Source organism: Xiphophorus couchianus, chromosome 20 (genome assembly GCF_001444195.1).
Source record: "Xiphophorus couchianus chromosome 20, X_couchianus-1.0, whole genome shotgun sequence".
Lineage (NCBI taxonomy): Eukaryota > Metazoa > Chordata > Actinopteri > Cyprinodontiformes > Poeciliidae > Xiphophorus > Xiphophorus couchianus.
The window spans coordinates 20,056,061-20,069,680 of record NC_040247.1 but is presented as its reverse complement, the minus strand read 5'-3'; the positions used below and the strand labels follow the sequence as shown (position 1 = coordinate 20,069,680).

The 13,620-nt window shown below is 39.1% G+C and overlaps 1 protein-coding gene across 1 annotated transcript; it reads right to left on the bottom strand.

Annotated features, from left to right (window-relative positions):
- Positions 1 to 77: 77 nt before the first annotated feature.
- prelp (proline/arginine-rich end leucine-rich repeat protein) lies at positions 78 to 12,122 on the bottom strand. Its single transcript, XM_028003370.1, has 7 exons — positions 11,989 to 12,122; positions 3,650 to 4,085; positions 3,379 to 3,564; positions 3,134 to 3,291; positions 2,487 to 2,683; positions 1,506 to 1,581; positions 78 to 1,410 (listed from the first exon to the last, which is right to left on the bottom strand). Exons 2-7 carry the CDS (start codon positions 4,079 to 4,081, stop codon positions 1,320 to 1,322), a joined length of 1,140 nt encoding a protein of 379 aa, XP_027859171.1. The 5' UTR covers positions 4,082 to 4,085; positions 11,989 to 12,122; the 3' UTR covers positions 78 to 1,319.
- Positions 12,123 to 13,620: the final 1,498 nt, after the last annotated feature.

The following is a 13,620-nucleotide window of genomic DNA, read 5'->3' as shown; positions in this document are numbered from 1 at the left end:
AAAAAAGAAAAGTCCTCTGAGAATACTGAGCCCAGCAAACTCAAAGGTGGAGAAGATTGAAGATCAGCTACTGTATATACGAGCAAAGACATTTTATTTTTCAGTATTTGTACAAATGCCTTTATACAGAGGAATAACATAAAAGTCTATTAATAGGAAAAACAAAAACATTTTTACACAAAGCACCTTGGAAGGCATTATTCAGGTCTATATGCAAATGTTGGTCCTTAAAACAGCCCTCTGTCGCAGAGCGGAGGAGCATCTCCATAACTTTAAATATCAAATTAATTTAATTTAGTAATTCAGCTGAAAAAGTGAAACTCATATACAGATTCATTACAAACAGAGGGACATATTCTACATTTATCTCCGCTCATTTTCATGATTGTGTAAATGTAAATATTACATAAGAGCAGTAAAAAAAACCTAATTCATGGGGAAGGCTGGTGATCTGACAGCTGCTCCTGACACACTTCACCAGAGGGGCAATTCACAAAAGGTCATCGCTAAATGACCTTCTGCTAACTCAGCAGTTCACAGAGTTTGCTATCTAAACATATTAATGAAAGGTTAAAGTAAATTAAGAGTATGGTGGCGCAAAATCTGTTCAAAAGTGGAGGATGGGGATTTGTGGACAGACTGCAGCTACATCTTTGTGTTAAGGTACTGCTGAACCACGTCACACCTTACTGATACAGTCATTCATGCAAAAGGAGCTCCAGCCAATGATGCATGGGGTTATGACATAAAGTACATACACTTACTTTATGCATTAAATACTTTCATGCATTGAATATTGGTTTTTGGTTGCCCTATTTAATGTTCATATCCACCCAAAATTCATCCAGAAGTGAATTCTTTAGTGTAATAAATTTGTACAACATACGAGTTCCACTTTTTAAATTGAATTACTGAAATAAATACAAATTTAACAAAATTTAATTTATTAAATGCAGCTGTATGTATTTTATTACACCTGGAGTTGGAGTTTTGCTCATTTAAATTTTTTTTTTTATTGAATAGATACTAAACCTCCCATGCAAACCATAAGCTAAATGTTCCTATAATCTCTTGTTGCCAGTTTGCAGTCCACTGCTTGGATTCTGGCAGAATGACACTTTCAGTCATTTAAAAAGCAAACTCAAAGCTTTGCAGCTGAGCAGAGTTCCTCTTTCAGTAATGCAACTCCGCAGCTCGTTCAAGCTCGAAACCTTGTGCTTCAGTGAGCGCGCTTTATCTCGAATTCCCCGATGTGCACTGCTGTCGTTTATTTGGTTTTTCGTACGTGTGCGGCTTTGTGTGAGAAGACACCCCGCCTCCTAAATGATGACAGAGTGAAGGTGTCTGAAGCACATGATGACATCCATAGGGATGGGGGGATGCAAATGATTCCCATCCAGACGCAGGTATCTGAGGCAGCAGAACAAAATGCATCAGCATGTGATCTGACTGTTAGCTGCCGTTCAGAGCGTGCAGCACCAGTTCATGTTGACATGTGGATCTACCTTAGTCGTGGCACCAGACGGTCGTCAGTCAGGTCGGCCAGCAGGCTGAATGGGCAGATCTCAGTGCCGTTGATGCCTGTTAGTAAAACAAATAGTTACAGATACAAAATAAAAACTCTTTTTATTATTATTATTATTATTATTATTATTATTCTTTACTGAACTTCAAATTTTAAGCCCCGGTGAGTTTACTGAATTGTGGATTGCTGTGTTGTTCAGGCAGCTTGTCAGTCGACTCAATGCTATTTTATTCTGCAATGTACAGTAAAAATTTTATATTTTCTTAATTGAATCCAAAGTCATGTGCAAGTCGACTTGAATCACCATTTGTTTTTATAGGGGAAATTTCACGGTGCAGACCTGCCCCACTTAATCCGCTTTAATCAAACTCTAGTCCGTTTGTCTGGGAGGTCCGGTTCGTTTGAGGTGTGAATGCACAATCAAACTCTGATGTGGACCAGAAAAAACTGGTCCGCCTAAAAACGTAGGTGTTGGTTCAGTTGAAGTGAACTCTGGCGTTGCTCGAATGCATATCTGGATGCAAGCAGACCAGAAACCGCTCCAAAGGCAGAAAGCAGAATACAGCGCGCATGGCATTCTGGGTAAATACAACCAAAACAAATGTGCAAAGTCTATTGTTTGCAGGAGAAATGGCTCGTGGTCCTTTGCCAAAGACACAAGAGGAATTCTATAACCTCTAAAATCTTACACCAAATCCAATTCTGTTTATATTTTGTGAAGAAGGAAGTTGTGCCCAGGGCCTTCATTTGAGGTTTTGGCGTTGTTTCCTTCAGTAGTTCTTGGCGCAGTGCCACCACGCCAAGTTCACCACGCGAGGAGTTGGTTCTCCAACTCCTCGCCTGTTCTTGTCCAAACCCGTTTACCCAGTGCAGAGTGAAATCGAACTGCACCAGTAACACTCTTCCACATGTGGAAGAGTGTTACTAGATTAGCACCAGTGAGTAGAAGACCGTCACTTACTCTCAATGTTGTTGTGGTTGAGGTGCAGGTGCTCCAGGTGATTGTTGAAGAGGGGAATCACTGTGAGCTGGTTGTGAGCCAGCTGCAGATCCAGCAGGCTGGTCAAATTGAACACGGCCTTGGGAACTCCTTTATCGCTCAGCTGGTTGTGGTTGAGCCTCACAAACGCCAGGTGGGTGAAGTCCTTGAAGTAATCTCTGGACAGGACAGGCATACAGGACATAAACAAAGGTGGTATTTCTCAGCAAATCAACCTCTATAGGCACAAATTTGAGTCAAAAACAGCTTTCGACCTCTACATTTAACTTTTTGTTGCATTGAAGGAAACTGCAGAAGGATTTAAACTGCCAAACATATTTTGCATTTCGGAGTTTTTACAGTGTGAGAAAAAAATGTTTGCACTTCTAACTAAAGAGAAACATGTGGAGATAAGAATAGCTTTCATTGTAGATTTCTGGTTCATATCTGAATGTTGAATGTTCCAAACATAAATCTTTCTTACAGCAGCACAAATCTTAGAAATCCTAATTTCTTTGGCAACATTTCAGCCCATAGGTGTGTCCAATACTTATTTCACTGTCACTGTACATTGGAGTATTTGTATACGCACACGTCCGTCAACCAGTGTTTGCATTCTGTCTACTTACTTTGGTATGTCATCTATGCGGTTCTTGTCCAGGAACAGCTGGATGAGGTTGTTTGGCACTCCAGCAGGCATCTTCTTCAAAACGTTGTATGCCAGGTTGAGCTGCATGAGGTTCTTCAGGTCCTTGAGCGTGTTCTTTCCCAGGTCACTGTCGCTCAGCTGACCGAGAAGACACCACACACTGAAAATCTACTTTCCATAATGCAGTTGGCTCTCCTGCCTGCACAGGTGCGAAATGTGGTTCACCTGGTTGTAGTGCAGGTCCAGCAGAGTCAGGTTCTCCAGCTTGGTGAAGGCACCAGCGGGGATCTTGCTAATGCGGTTCCTGTCCAGACGAAGTTGCTCCAGACTTGTTGGGAGGCCTGATGGTACTTCATTCAGCTGGTTTCTCTGGACATAGAAATACAGCAGACCCGGGATCTTCTCAAAAACCTGCAGACATGGGGAACAGATTGGCATTTTAAACCAGTTTTTCAGATCCTTAGAGGCTTTAAAAGACAAAAACTGTTTGACGAACCTGCTTGTCTATTTTCTGGATGCGATTGTTTGCCAGATTGATCCAACGGACCTCTGTAGCATTGTTAAAGGCCTCTGCAGTGAGCTCAGAGATGTAGTTGTTCTGTAGGTACAGGTAATGAGTTCTGAATGGGATGACCGGGACCACACGGATGTTCCGGTTCTCACAGTTGAGAGAATTTGGGTAGCTTGGGAGACATAAACACTCTTTGGGACAATCAGAGAAGATGGAGGGCGGGCCGAGGATGATTGGAGGGAAATCTGTGGGCTCCTGGGGTTCGGGCACGGCTGGTTCCCCACGCTTGGGGACAAAAGGCTTCCTGGTGGTGGCTGGACGTCTGGTAGGCTTCTTCGGTCGCGGCCTCTGGGCGAAGACTGCTCCCATTAACAGGAACAGGAGCAATGAAGAAATAAGTCCCACACCAGCCTTCATTGTCCTACAAGAGAGCATGAAAGAGAACCTTGTTGTTTTTTAAGTAAAATGCACAACATTGCAACAAGCAAAGAGATAAAAGAAATACTTCAGTTCAATTACATTTCATTCTGCAAAGGAGGTTTTGAAGTCATAATTTCCTAAGAGAAATTGTATTAGTTATTATCCTATTAATTGTTGGGAGAAGGATGGGTTTAATTCATTTTAAATCATGAATTAACTGGGAAGAACAGGAGTTTGTTGCAAGTTGAGTAAAGTATCACTTACTATACTCAAGCCTGATTACTGCCAGAGTTGCAGACGCAAGAAATCTCTTAAATTGAATCTGTCTGGCATCAGGATTAGGCTCAAAGGTCACACACTAGAAACCTATTATGCCTCAATCTAAAGAAGGTCAAAAACAGACAAGAAATAAAACCACCCACTATATGTCTTGAAAGGAGTAGAAAACCATTTCCGAGCTTTTAAAGTTCATCAAACCACAATGAGTGTCATTAATGGAGAAAACATGGATCTGTAGAGAACCAAAATTACTCAAACAGGATATTAGCGTCTCATCCAGAAGTCACAAAAGAACCCAAAACAATATCTAAAGCACTTCAGTCCTGCTTTGCCTCATTGTGATCTGACATTACGACAAGAACGGTCCAAAAGCCCTTACAAGTGAGAGTTCAAAGGTCAAAACTACTGCTGGCTTTCTACCCACATCTAATTGTGACATAAAAGCAAAAAGGAGAAATCTTAAGGGACAAACTATTTTTTACAGCACTCTTATGTGACTGACAAAGCTCAAAGGTTTATTTGTTGATTACTGAATTTATTTGTAAATAAATCTTTACTGGAAGGATGAATTAGACGTTCATAACCAATACCAGCTCTGCACAACCAGCAAGCAGTAGGAAGATTTATTCTCCTGAGCTGCATTTAAAAGCACCTCTCAGGTGACTATTGCTGGTCTTGTCCAATGCGTAATTCATGAAAATGTAAATTTATTTTGCTGGCGTTGCCTTTGAAATTACGTATAATACACGGAGAAACTATTTGCTCCTCATTACGAGTCGAGGTGAACACCAGAGCGAAAAAAGTCTGATTGACTATCACAAAACAGCCAAGTAGAATAATTTACACAATTATCCATGTCTTTGTTAGGAGAAGAGAGTATTCTGTCTTCATTAAAATTGTTATTTAATGAAATAACTCACTCATTGAATCTGAATAAAAGTTTGTTCAAACGTCTAAAACCTTAGAATTGATCTCCTAATTATTATGATCCTGAAAGGATTTCCACCTGTTCTGCAATTCAGCCCTGCAAGTCTCAACTTTCTTACTGGCTCATTTGGTGATTAATTTTTTGTGTTTTGGAAAACAAATGACTAAATCTTCCCTTCACTGTCTTTATTTAAGGTGCCTGTTGCAGTAAATGATCTCACTGTTGATTTGTTGTTTGTTTTTGTTCCCAATTTATTCTGAGTTCATTGTTTTCAGCATCTCTGGCTTGAAAAATACTGTAACGTTGACGTTGCTCTTTTCTTTATTCTAACTTTTCCTTCTTTCACTCATTTAATATTTGCACATGGGACAGAAGCACATTTATTTCAGGCTCCCCAAAAACTGTTTTCATTAGAGGAGTTTAAAGGTCATGAAAATATTTTCATTTTGTTCTCGCAGAGAAAGAAGATGGTTGCCATTCTTGACTGTCAGTGTTTTTTATTTTTTTTATCAGCTTTGAAGTTCGTCATGACTCCTTGGCAAGGGGATTTTTCTCCCTTTGCTTGGATTCCTCGCGTGCCGCCAGGTTCTGGGTCTTAACTAAAATCATACTGGTTCTCCCTCCAGAACCAGCTGCTTTTCCACATCCACACACTTCTTCCTCACACATCAGCTTTGATCTTCAGCCATTATAAAATCTCAAAGACTTTCCTGTTCTGTGATAGAACAGGGCCGGTGTGTGAGCGAATTTTCAAAAACATATCCTAATTATTAGGAATAGTAGTAGTGTGTTATAAAATTTACTTTAAGGAATTGAGCTATGGTCATTATGAGAGCTGAAATGCTTCTTTATATTGAAGGAGGGAACTGGGTTTTTTGTTTTTTGTCAAATTTGAGTAAATTCTTAAAGAAGATCAGATACATAATGATACATAAAATATACATAAAATGCTACAAAAATGAATAAAATCTACAAATCAACATTGTCCAGAGGGAAGGCAGTTATGAAGACAATAATGTAGGTACACTATAGAATAGAATAGAATAGAATAGAATAGTCCTTTATAAATCCCACAGTGGGAAAATTCAGTTGTTACAGCAGTACAGTAACAAAATATATCCCATTGAATATAAAATAACTAAAAATAACTGATTATTAATAATTACCTACAGACAGAATAAAATTTAAATTAAATAGAAACCTGAAAATCTGGGAGATTTTAAATAGTGAATAAATAAATGCAGAATATATACATTTCTATGTACATTTCACAACTTTAGCTCATGTGTAGGTAGCCTAAATAATTTAAATCTGATAAGCCATTTGCTCCTTAATGACCAGATGAAAAAAAGTCATCGTGATAACAGTGGTTTCAAAAAAATAGTCAGCTTGCATGAGGGAATCTTTGCTGCAGATTCTTCTTCGACACACCCAGTTTTCCTTTTCAGCAGCAGAACAGAGTGGGAGGATTTTAAAAGGGTAATGTAACCCCTGATTTTTAGAAATATAGTTTACAGATGTGGAAACGAGCTCAGCTGTGTGCAGGAGGAATACAATCATCTACAAAATCTGGTCAATGAAGGGATTCAGCTTGCACAGAATGGGTGTGCAGAAGTACTTTTAACTACCTGGACAGGCAAAGAAGTCCTGCTGGAAATAATCACCACAAAGCTTTAAGGACAAATCTCCAACTCTGAGGCACCAATGTTTCCTGATTGCATTGGCTTTGGAAAACTGCCCAGTTTTTTAGCCTTTAAATCACTGAAATTGTGTGAAGTGATGAAGGGGAAGATCCAAAAGGAGGAAGGCTGAGAGCAATGCATTTGTTTTAACCAAGAAAGAAATTGCTTATCCAGTGAGGTTTTAACGTTTACAAAACTGATTTATAGGTTCAGTAATCAATGTGTAATTATTTAAATCAGTACAGTTTGATCAGTCTACACAAAATCACAAAGTTAATGTTTTTCAGTAACTTGATTTGATCATCCAGTTTCGTGAAAAAATGTGAATGTTGCATAAACTCACTGAAAGCAATTTTGAAAACAATTTTTAATGCAGACATGTTGTGCCTATAAAATTATGAGGAAGACTGCTGGGCAGTCACTAAACACCTTCCATAATTCAAAGGGTTACGGCTGCAGAACAGGCTCTTCAGAGTATCGTATCTGAACATTTCATTTGAAAGTTAACTGGTAGCAAAAACTGTGGCAGTCATAGCTGCTCTGGCAAGAGGAATAATTACAGCCTTTAGTGAAGTCTACCCAAGATTTTGAAATGGTTCACAAAGTGTGAACTGGAGTTATTACTTCACATATACGCACAGACTTCTCCAGGAAATGGGTTACAAGTGTTGAATTCTGTGTTTTGAGCCACTTCTGAGTCAGAGGAAACAGCAGAATTGTCTCACCTGGGCAAAGAAGGAATATATGGTACTCCTCCTCAGTGTTACTTCAGTGAATTTCAAATTTCACTTGGAAATCAAGATCCAGGAGGAAGAGTGACTCCAGGCTGCTGGAGGTCCAGATTAAAGTTTCCACAGTCAGAGATGATTTAGCAAGACGTGTCATCTGCTGTGTTGGTCCACTATATCAAGTCCAAAGTCAGAACAGGGAAGGAATGAATTTTCAGAGCACTTCAAACCTTTGCTGATACGCCTCGTGGAGTTTCTGATTTTATTTTTCATCTGGACTCGCTGCCAAAAGTAGTCATTTCTGGTTTTATGACTGTGATTAGTCAGAATCCAGTCTGATCCAGAAACGAGAACACAAAAAGTGTCTATGGAGTCAAGAGGAAGATGAAAGACAGCAGGAGCAGCGCTCCAGATGAGCTGAAAAATATTTGTGTTTGTATTTTCACAAATATAATGAAGATTACATCTCACTCAAACTGTGTTGTAATGAATCTCCCTTTATCAGCGTCTTGAAGATTTAGAGTAAGAGTGACCTACTTGTCACTTTACTTGTTTTGTTTGATTGGACTCTTTTTGGTTTGTTTGTTAGTTTATCTGGGTACTGCCTGCATGAATATTTTACTGTTATCTACTGATTTGGGTTAAAACATTTGAGAAAAATATGAAGTATTTCAGATTTTGAACTACAGATGATAAAATACAGTCAACATTTCTGAAAGACCAGAGAAACATCATGTGAATTTCTGGCTGTGTGGGGAACCTTCTTTAATGTCAGCGCCCTGCAGCGATGCATTTCTTGCAACATTTAGTGTGTACAGCACAGAAGTCGCTCACACTAGGTGTGAAAACCAGAACTACAATCAAAAACCTCCAAAGAAGAATGACAATGAAACCGGAACCTGGCGTGAAGTGACACTGGAAACCGAGACAAACAGAAAGAAGCTAAACTCAAGAAATAAAACACAATAGCAAAACTAAAAAACAAATAAATCACAAACTAATGGAAAACAAACCAAGGTCCCACAAAAACAAACTGACTGACACATCACATAAACATCCCACAGCAGGAAAGAGGTTCTGATCCAGAGGCTCTGCCTGAAAAAAACACATCTGAAGTTTCCTGCGTTCCCTGGCGTTGCCCTTCCTTTTTCCCTCTCACAGCTTCACAGCCCTTTAGTTTGAAACCAGAACCAGTTTTCTGTCTCCTTTTTCTGCTATTCTGTGTGGAGTAGTCTGGCAAACACTTAAAAACTGTGAAAGTCAGAGAGGCTTGATTCATTGCTACGTTATGTGTCGCCTTGATAAGTAAATCTGACTGAACAACACGCAATTTGGACTTGGAGGACTATGTTCTTGGAGTCCATTAAACAATGAATCATATGATTCATGTTTTACTGAGCAAACAGTAAATGGAGTCACTGAACGGGTCGCTCTAAATCCTTTTTTCTGCAAAATCATGTTTAATTTCTTTAAGTAAAATCCAGATTTTTGGAGAGAAAATATCATTTAAAGCCTTTATTTATATAAAACAGATAAATAATTTCTATGAGCCCTTTTTGACAACAAAAAATGTCTAGCTTTGTCTGTTTGATGAACAGGAAGTGAGTGCCATATGTGGATGAAAGCATGTCATCTGGATCCACAGTTTTTAAAGAGCTATTGTTATATTTAAAAAATGACAACAATGGTAAAAAAAAAAATGTTTACATCCTAAAAATGTTTAACAAATATCTTGAAAAGTGCAAAATTCTTAAAAATAAGGCAGAAAGGAAACAACTAGATCACTGGTGAGTTTAATGTTTTTCACATAAAAGAAACACATTGTTTTACAGATAGTTTTACATTTGATGTAAATACAGAACATCTGCTGATGTCCAGAGATCATATAAAGTCACTAGCCTCCAAACCCCCATCTGAATGTTGAAGCATGATAATTATCTCCAGCTGTAAGTGTTTTATTTCTGTGCCTGAGCCAAATGACGGAGTGTTTGACATCTGCAGTCTGATTGTACATTAGTGCATTAACATCCTTTCCATCCACCACATGGGACCTTTGAGGGTCAAGTGACATGTTGTTCTCCAGCTAATTGGAGACAGACCTCTGGAGGTTATCACAGACAGTGTCCTCGTAAATAACACATTTAAAACAATATTACAGTAATGCTGCTAATCCTTATGAGTAAAACACAGACTGATTATCACTTCATGATTCATAAAATGATGGCACAGAGTAGACTACCCTAGTGAAACAATTGTTGGGACAATCAAAGCAACAATGCTACTCAGAACTGGAGCAGAAATTATTGCAGTTTATCAATCTTCTTGTATTTTCAGGATTTTGAAAGACAGTTGTTTGTTTACGAGCTGAAAGTCACCACTGGTGACTCAGGCATCACACATTACACAGAGCTTTTAAAAACTTTGGTAAGGTGCCCGTTGGTTGACTCTCCAAGCTTTCTCCTCTTTGCTGGATAAATGCATAACCATTATCTTGCTGTCACTATATTTGCTTGGCTGTATGTCCTTTGTGCCCTGTGACAGACTGGCAACATGTCCAGGGCCTCTCACCCGCAACATTAGCTGGAGATAGACACCAGTACCTCCCGACCCCTCTGGGGATAAGGGTGTTAGTGGGTGGGTGGATGGATGGATGGATGTCCTTTGTGTTGTAGGTCCAAGTTTGGGGTTTAAATGTAACATCACTCCTCCTCCCAACCTTCACTTGTGCTCTTGACCTACTTCTGATTGCTTTTAGCTACACTTGTAACAAACTTCTTGACTTCAGACTTGAAATCAAACATTTCCATCTTTATTTAGACATGAAAACAATTGAAAATCTAATACTATACATATGCCCTTTAATAATTGAGCTATTAAAAGTCATATCAAGAATACAATGCAAAGTCTGGGAAAAAGATTTAAGATTTATTAAAATTTTGGTCTGACCTGTGAATGCCAAACATGTCAAAATGTATTTACATTCAATAACTAACTTAGTATTGAGGCCATCTAAAAAAAATCTCACATAAAATATTCTATCTGTGCAAAATTAGCTTGCTTCCAATGTATAAGTCTATCAAACAAAAGATTTAAACATTTGAGTGAGTGCACGCCTGTGTTTTAAGGAATGATGAGTTTAAAAAAAGCTATTTCAATTAATGGGTCACAGTATTTAATAAAAGCTTTTGTTGCAGCAGTACTTAGTAATAAGCTTTTTCCCAAACTCTCTTTTGTTTTGGTCAAGTTGCAATAGTCATTCGCTGGTCCAGAGTCAAGATCAATACTTTGCCAAAACTCTGGAGCTTTGGACAACAGACAGAAATTTCTCAGCAGAAATTAATTATCTCACTTTGGCAATTGGTGCGACCAAATGGCTCATTTATAATGCTGTTGTAATTGTCCGACTGCGGAGTCTAGTCAGTCTCGCATAATTAATATAAAACCTTTTAAGGAAAAAAGATGAACTACACAGCATATTTGACCATAAAATCAGCTACAAAAATATTTAAAAAAACAAAAAAGACTTTCCATAGCTGACAGCCTGTTTTTCTGTCCACAGGTTCAGAATATTTGAACTTTTTGCTCTGACTGGCGCCTCTAATGCCAGCATCTTTATTCCAAGAATCAGTGAAGATTGGTTTATGTTTACTTTTGAGCATTCTTTCCACATTTCAGATACTGTTTATAGTAGTTTACCCACCTAGATTATGACGGATCAGAACAAAATGTGTTTGATTACAAAAAAAAAGAAATATAAACTTGCATTCCAAGGAGATTTCCAGACTATTCCTTCTCACTTTTATAACAGCTTTTGGTTCACACCCACCTAGGAGCTGCATCCATCTGAAATCAATCCAGAGGATTTCAAGTCGATGAGTAAAAGGCTCCCTTTTCACTGAAGCCTTGAAGAGCCACAACTGCATCACGCAAAGTCACAAAATCTGCATTTCGCAAAGCTGAAAATCTTCAATTTGCGTTAACTTTAATGCAGAAGCATTTATGCTCACTGGCTGATGGATTAAAAAGCCGAGGTGAAGAGGCATGTGTGACGGACTCAAAGTGTCCCTGCAGCTCCCCGGAGGACAGAGCACCACTTTGTATGTTTGAGTGTTTCTATAGAAACCCACTCAGCTGTTTCTGTACTAGGATTCAGTCCACAAACATTTCCCTCTGCCCCTCTGCCTCCTTCTGCTTCACACACAAAACACTCCTGACTGCTGCCAACTTTTACTGATTATGATTCCTCATGAAAAATTCCCCGACTGGACAACAAATAAACTTTCTTACCTGTCTCCGGGACCTGCCCTCTTTTGTCAAGTCACAAGTTTGTGTCTTTACTCCTCTCTGCCTCTCACACTCCTTTGCTACCCCTCCCTCCTTCTCTCTCACTCTCTCTTCCTCTGTTCACTTCCCTCCCCTCTTTCACTCCTTCTTGCTGGACAGGCCTGCCTTTGGGTTTGTTCTCTGGCTCCGTCCCCTCTGAGGGTCACAGTGGTTCCCCCCCTCCTCTGCGCTGCTCTGCTCTGCTTTGGTCCAAGAAGATTTAATCTTAATCCTTTCTGGAAAGCTGCAGTCTCTTTCATGTGACTAAAATGAGTCATGATTTGTCATAATTGTGTTCCTTCCCAAAGGATGGATGAATGAGTCCCACAAAACAGAAAACAACACAATGTGCCATGGATTTGTTTGCAAATGTATGCCAATGCAAAAATCTCCATGAAATGCTGTAAACAGTGGAGCTCTGTTTAGGAAAGTCCAGCTGAGAGTACGTCTCCCACCCACTGCACATTGTTAGGATGACAACACACACATGTGCTATTGCATCTTTCCACTGATTCAATCGTCCCACTGACGTTCTGGCATCCGTTCAGTTTACATTAAATTCCCAGAGCATTTTGGTTATTCTCAAGGAAGCAATAGAAGTGCGGGTGAGGTGGTAGATGTAGTGATGTAGCTCAGGAAGTGACGCGGAGTGAGACTAAAATTAAAAAGCGTTTAACTTCATGTGATCCATGTGATTCAGGGTGGGTGTGTGTTTGCATGACTGCCATCTTGCAGCATGAGACGCAGCTGTGAGCTAAGGGGACAATCATAGTTGTGGATCAGATTCTTAAACATGTTCCTCCACTTCTTCCCTCTCTTTCATTACTCCTCCCTCCAGGAGTCTTTTGCCAGTCTACTGGATTAATACCAGGTCCAGATAAAACTAAACTTGAAAAAGGATAGGAAACATTAAGGACACAGAAAAGGGTTTATGTAATCAATACGTCACTTTCTTGGTAAGTGTTTTTGTCTCCTCCTCTATCAGCTAACAGGTTGGAGGAACGCCTTCCATTCACTTCCCTGATTACATGAAGTGAGCTCATGTCTGATAAAAGTTTGGATGCTTTCTGGTTTCAAGCATAAGCTCATCTTAGGTACCTCTGCTGCAAATTTAGTAGCAAGCGCTCTACAGTTTAGTATTTACTCTCTTACAAATGACTTCTGGTTTTGAATATTTTGTCACAAAGTGCAAGAATAACCAGAGTAAATATCAAATGTTGTATCCAATTTATAATTTCATTTATTTATTGGGGAAAAAACTATACAAACCCCATCTGATCCTGTGTAAAAAATTTTGAAAAATGCCCCCTTTGTTACCTTTCTCTTTATGAAATCATTAATGTTTTTAACCAATATTTTTTTTAATGTTTTTGGAAAGCTGAGTTCATTTTCACTGGCCATACCCACTTCCACAACTGCAGTTAAATAGAGCATCAACATGATGATGGGAACAAATTCAGCAACATTTATGAGTAATTTCTGAGGCGCTTGGACTTCAGCAAACCACTGAGAGCTGCATTAAGTGACACCAAGGAAGTCACTGAAGAACCCAGTACAGCAAATATATATTTACTAAAACTGACACCATGTTGTGAC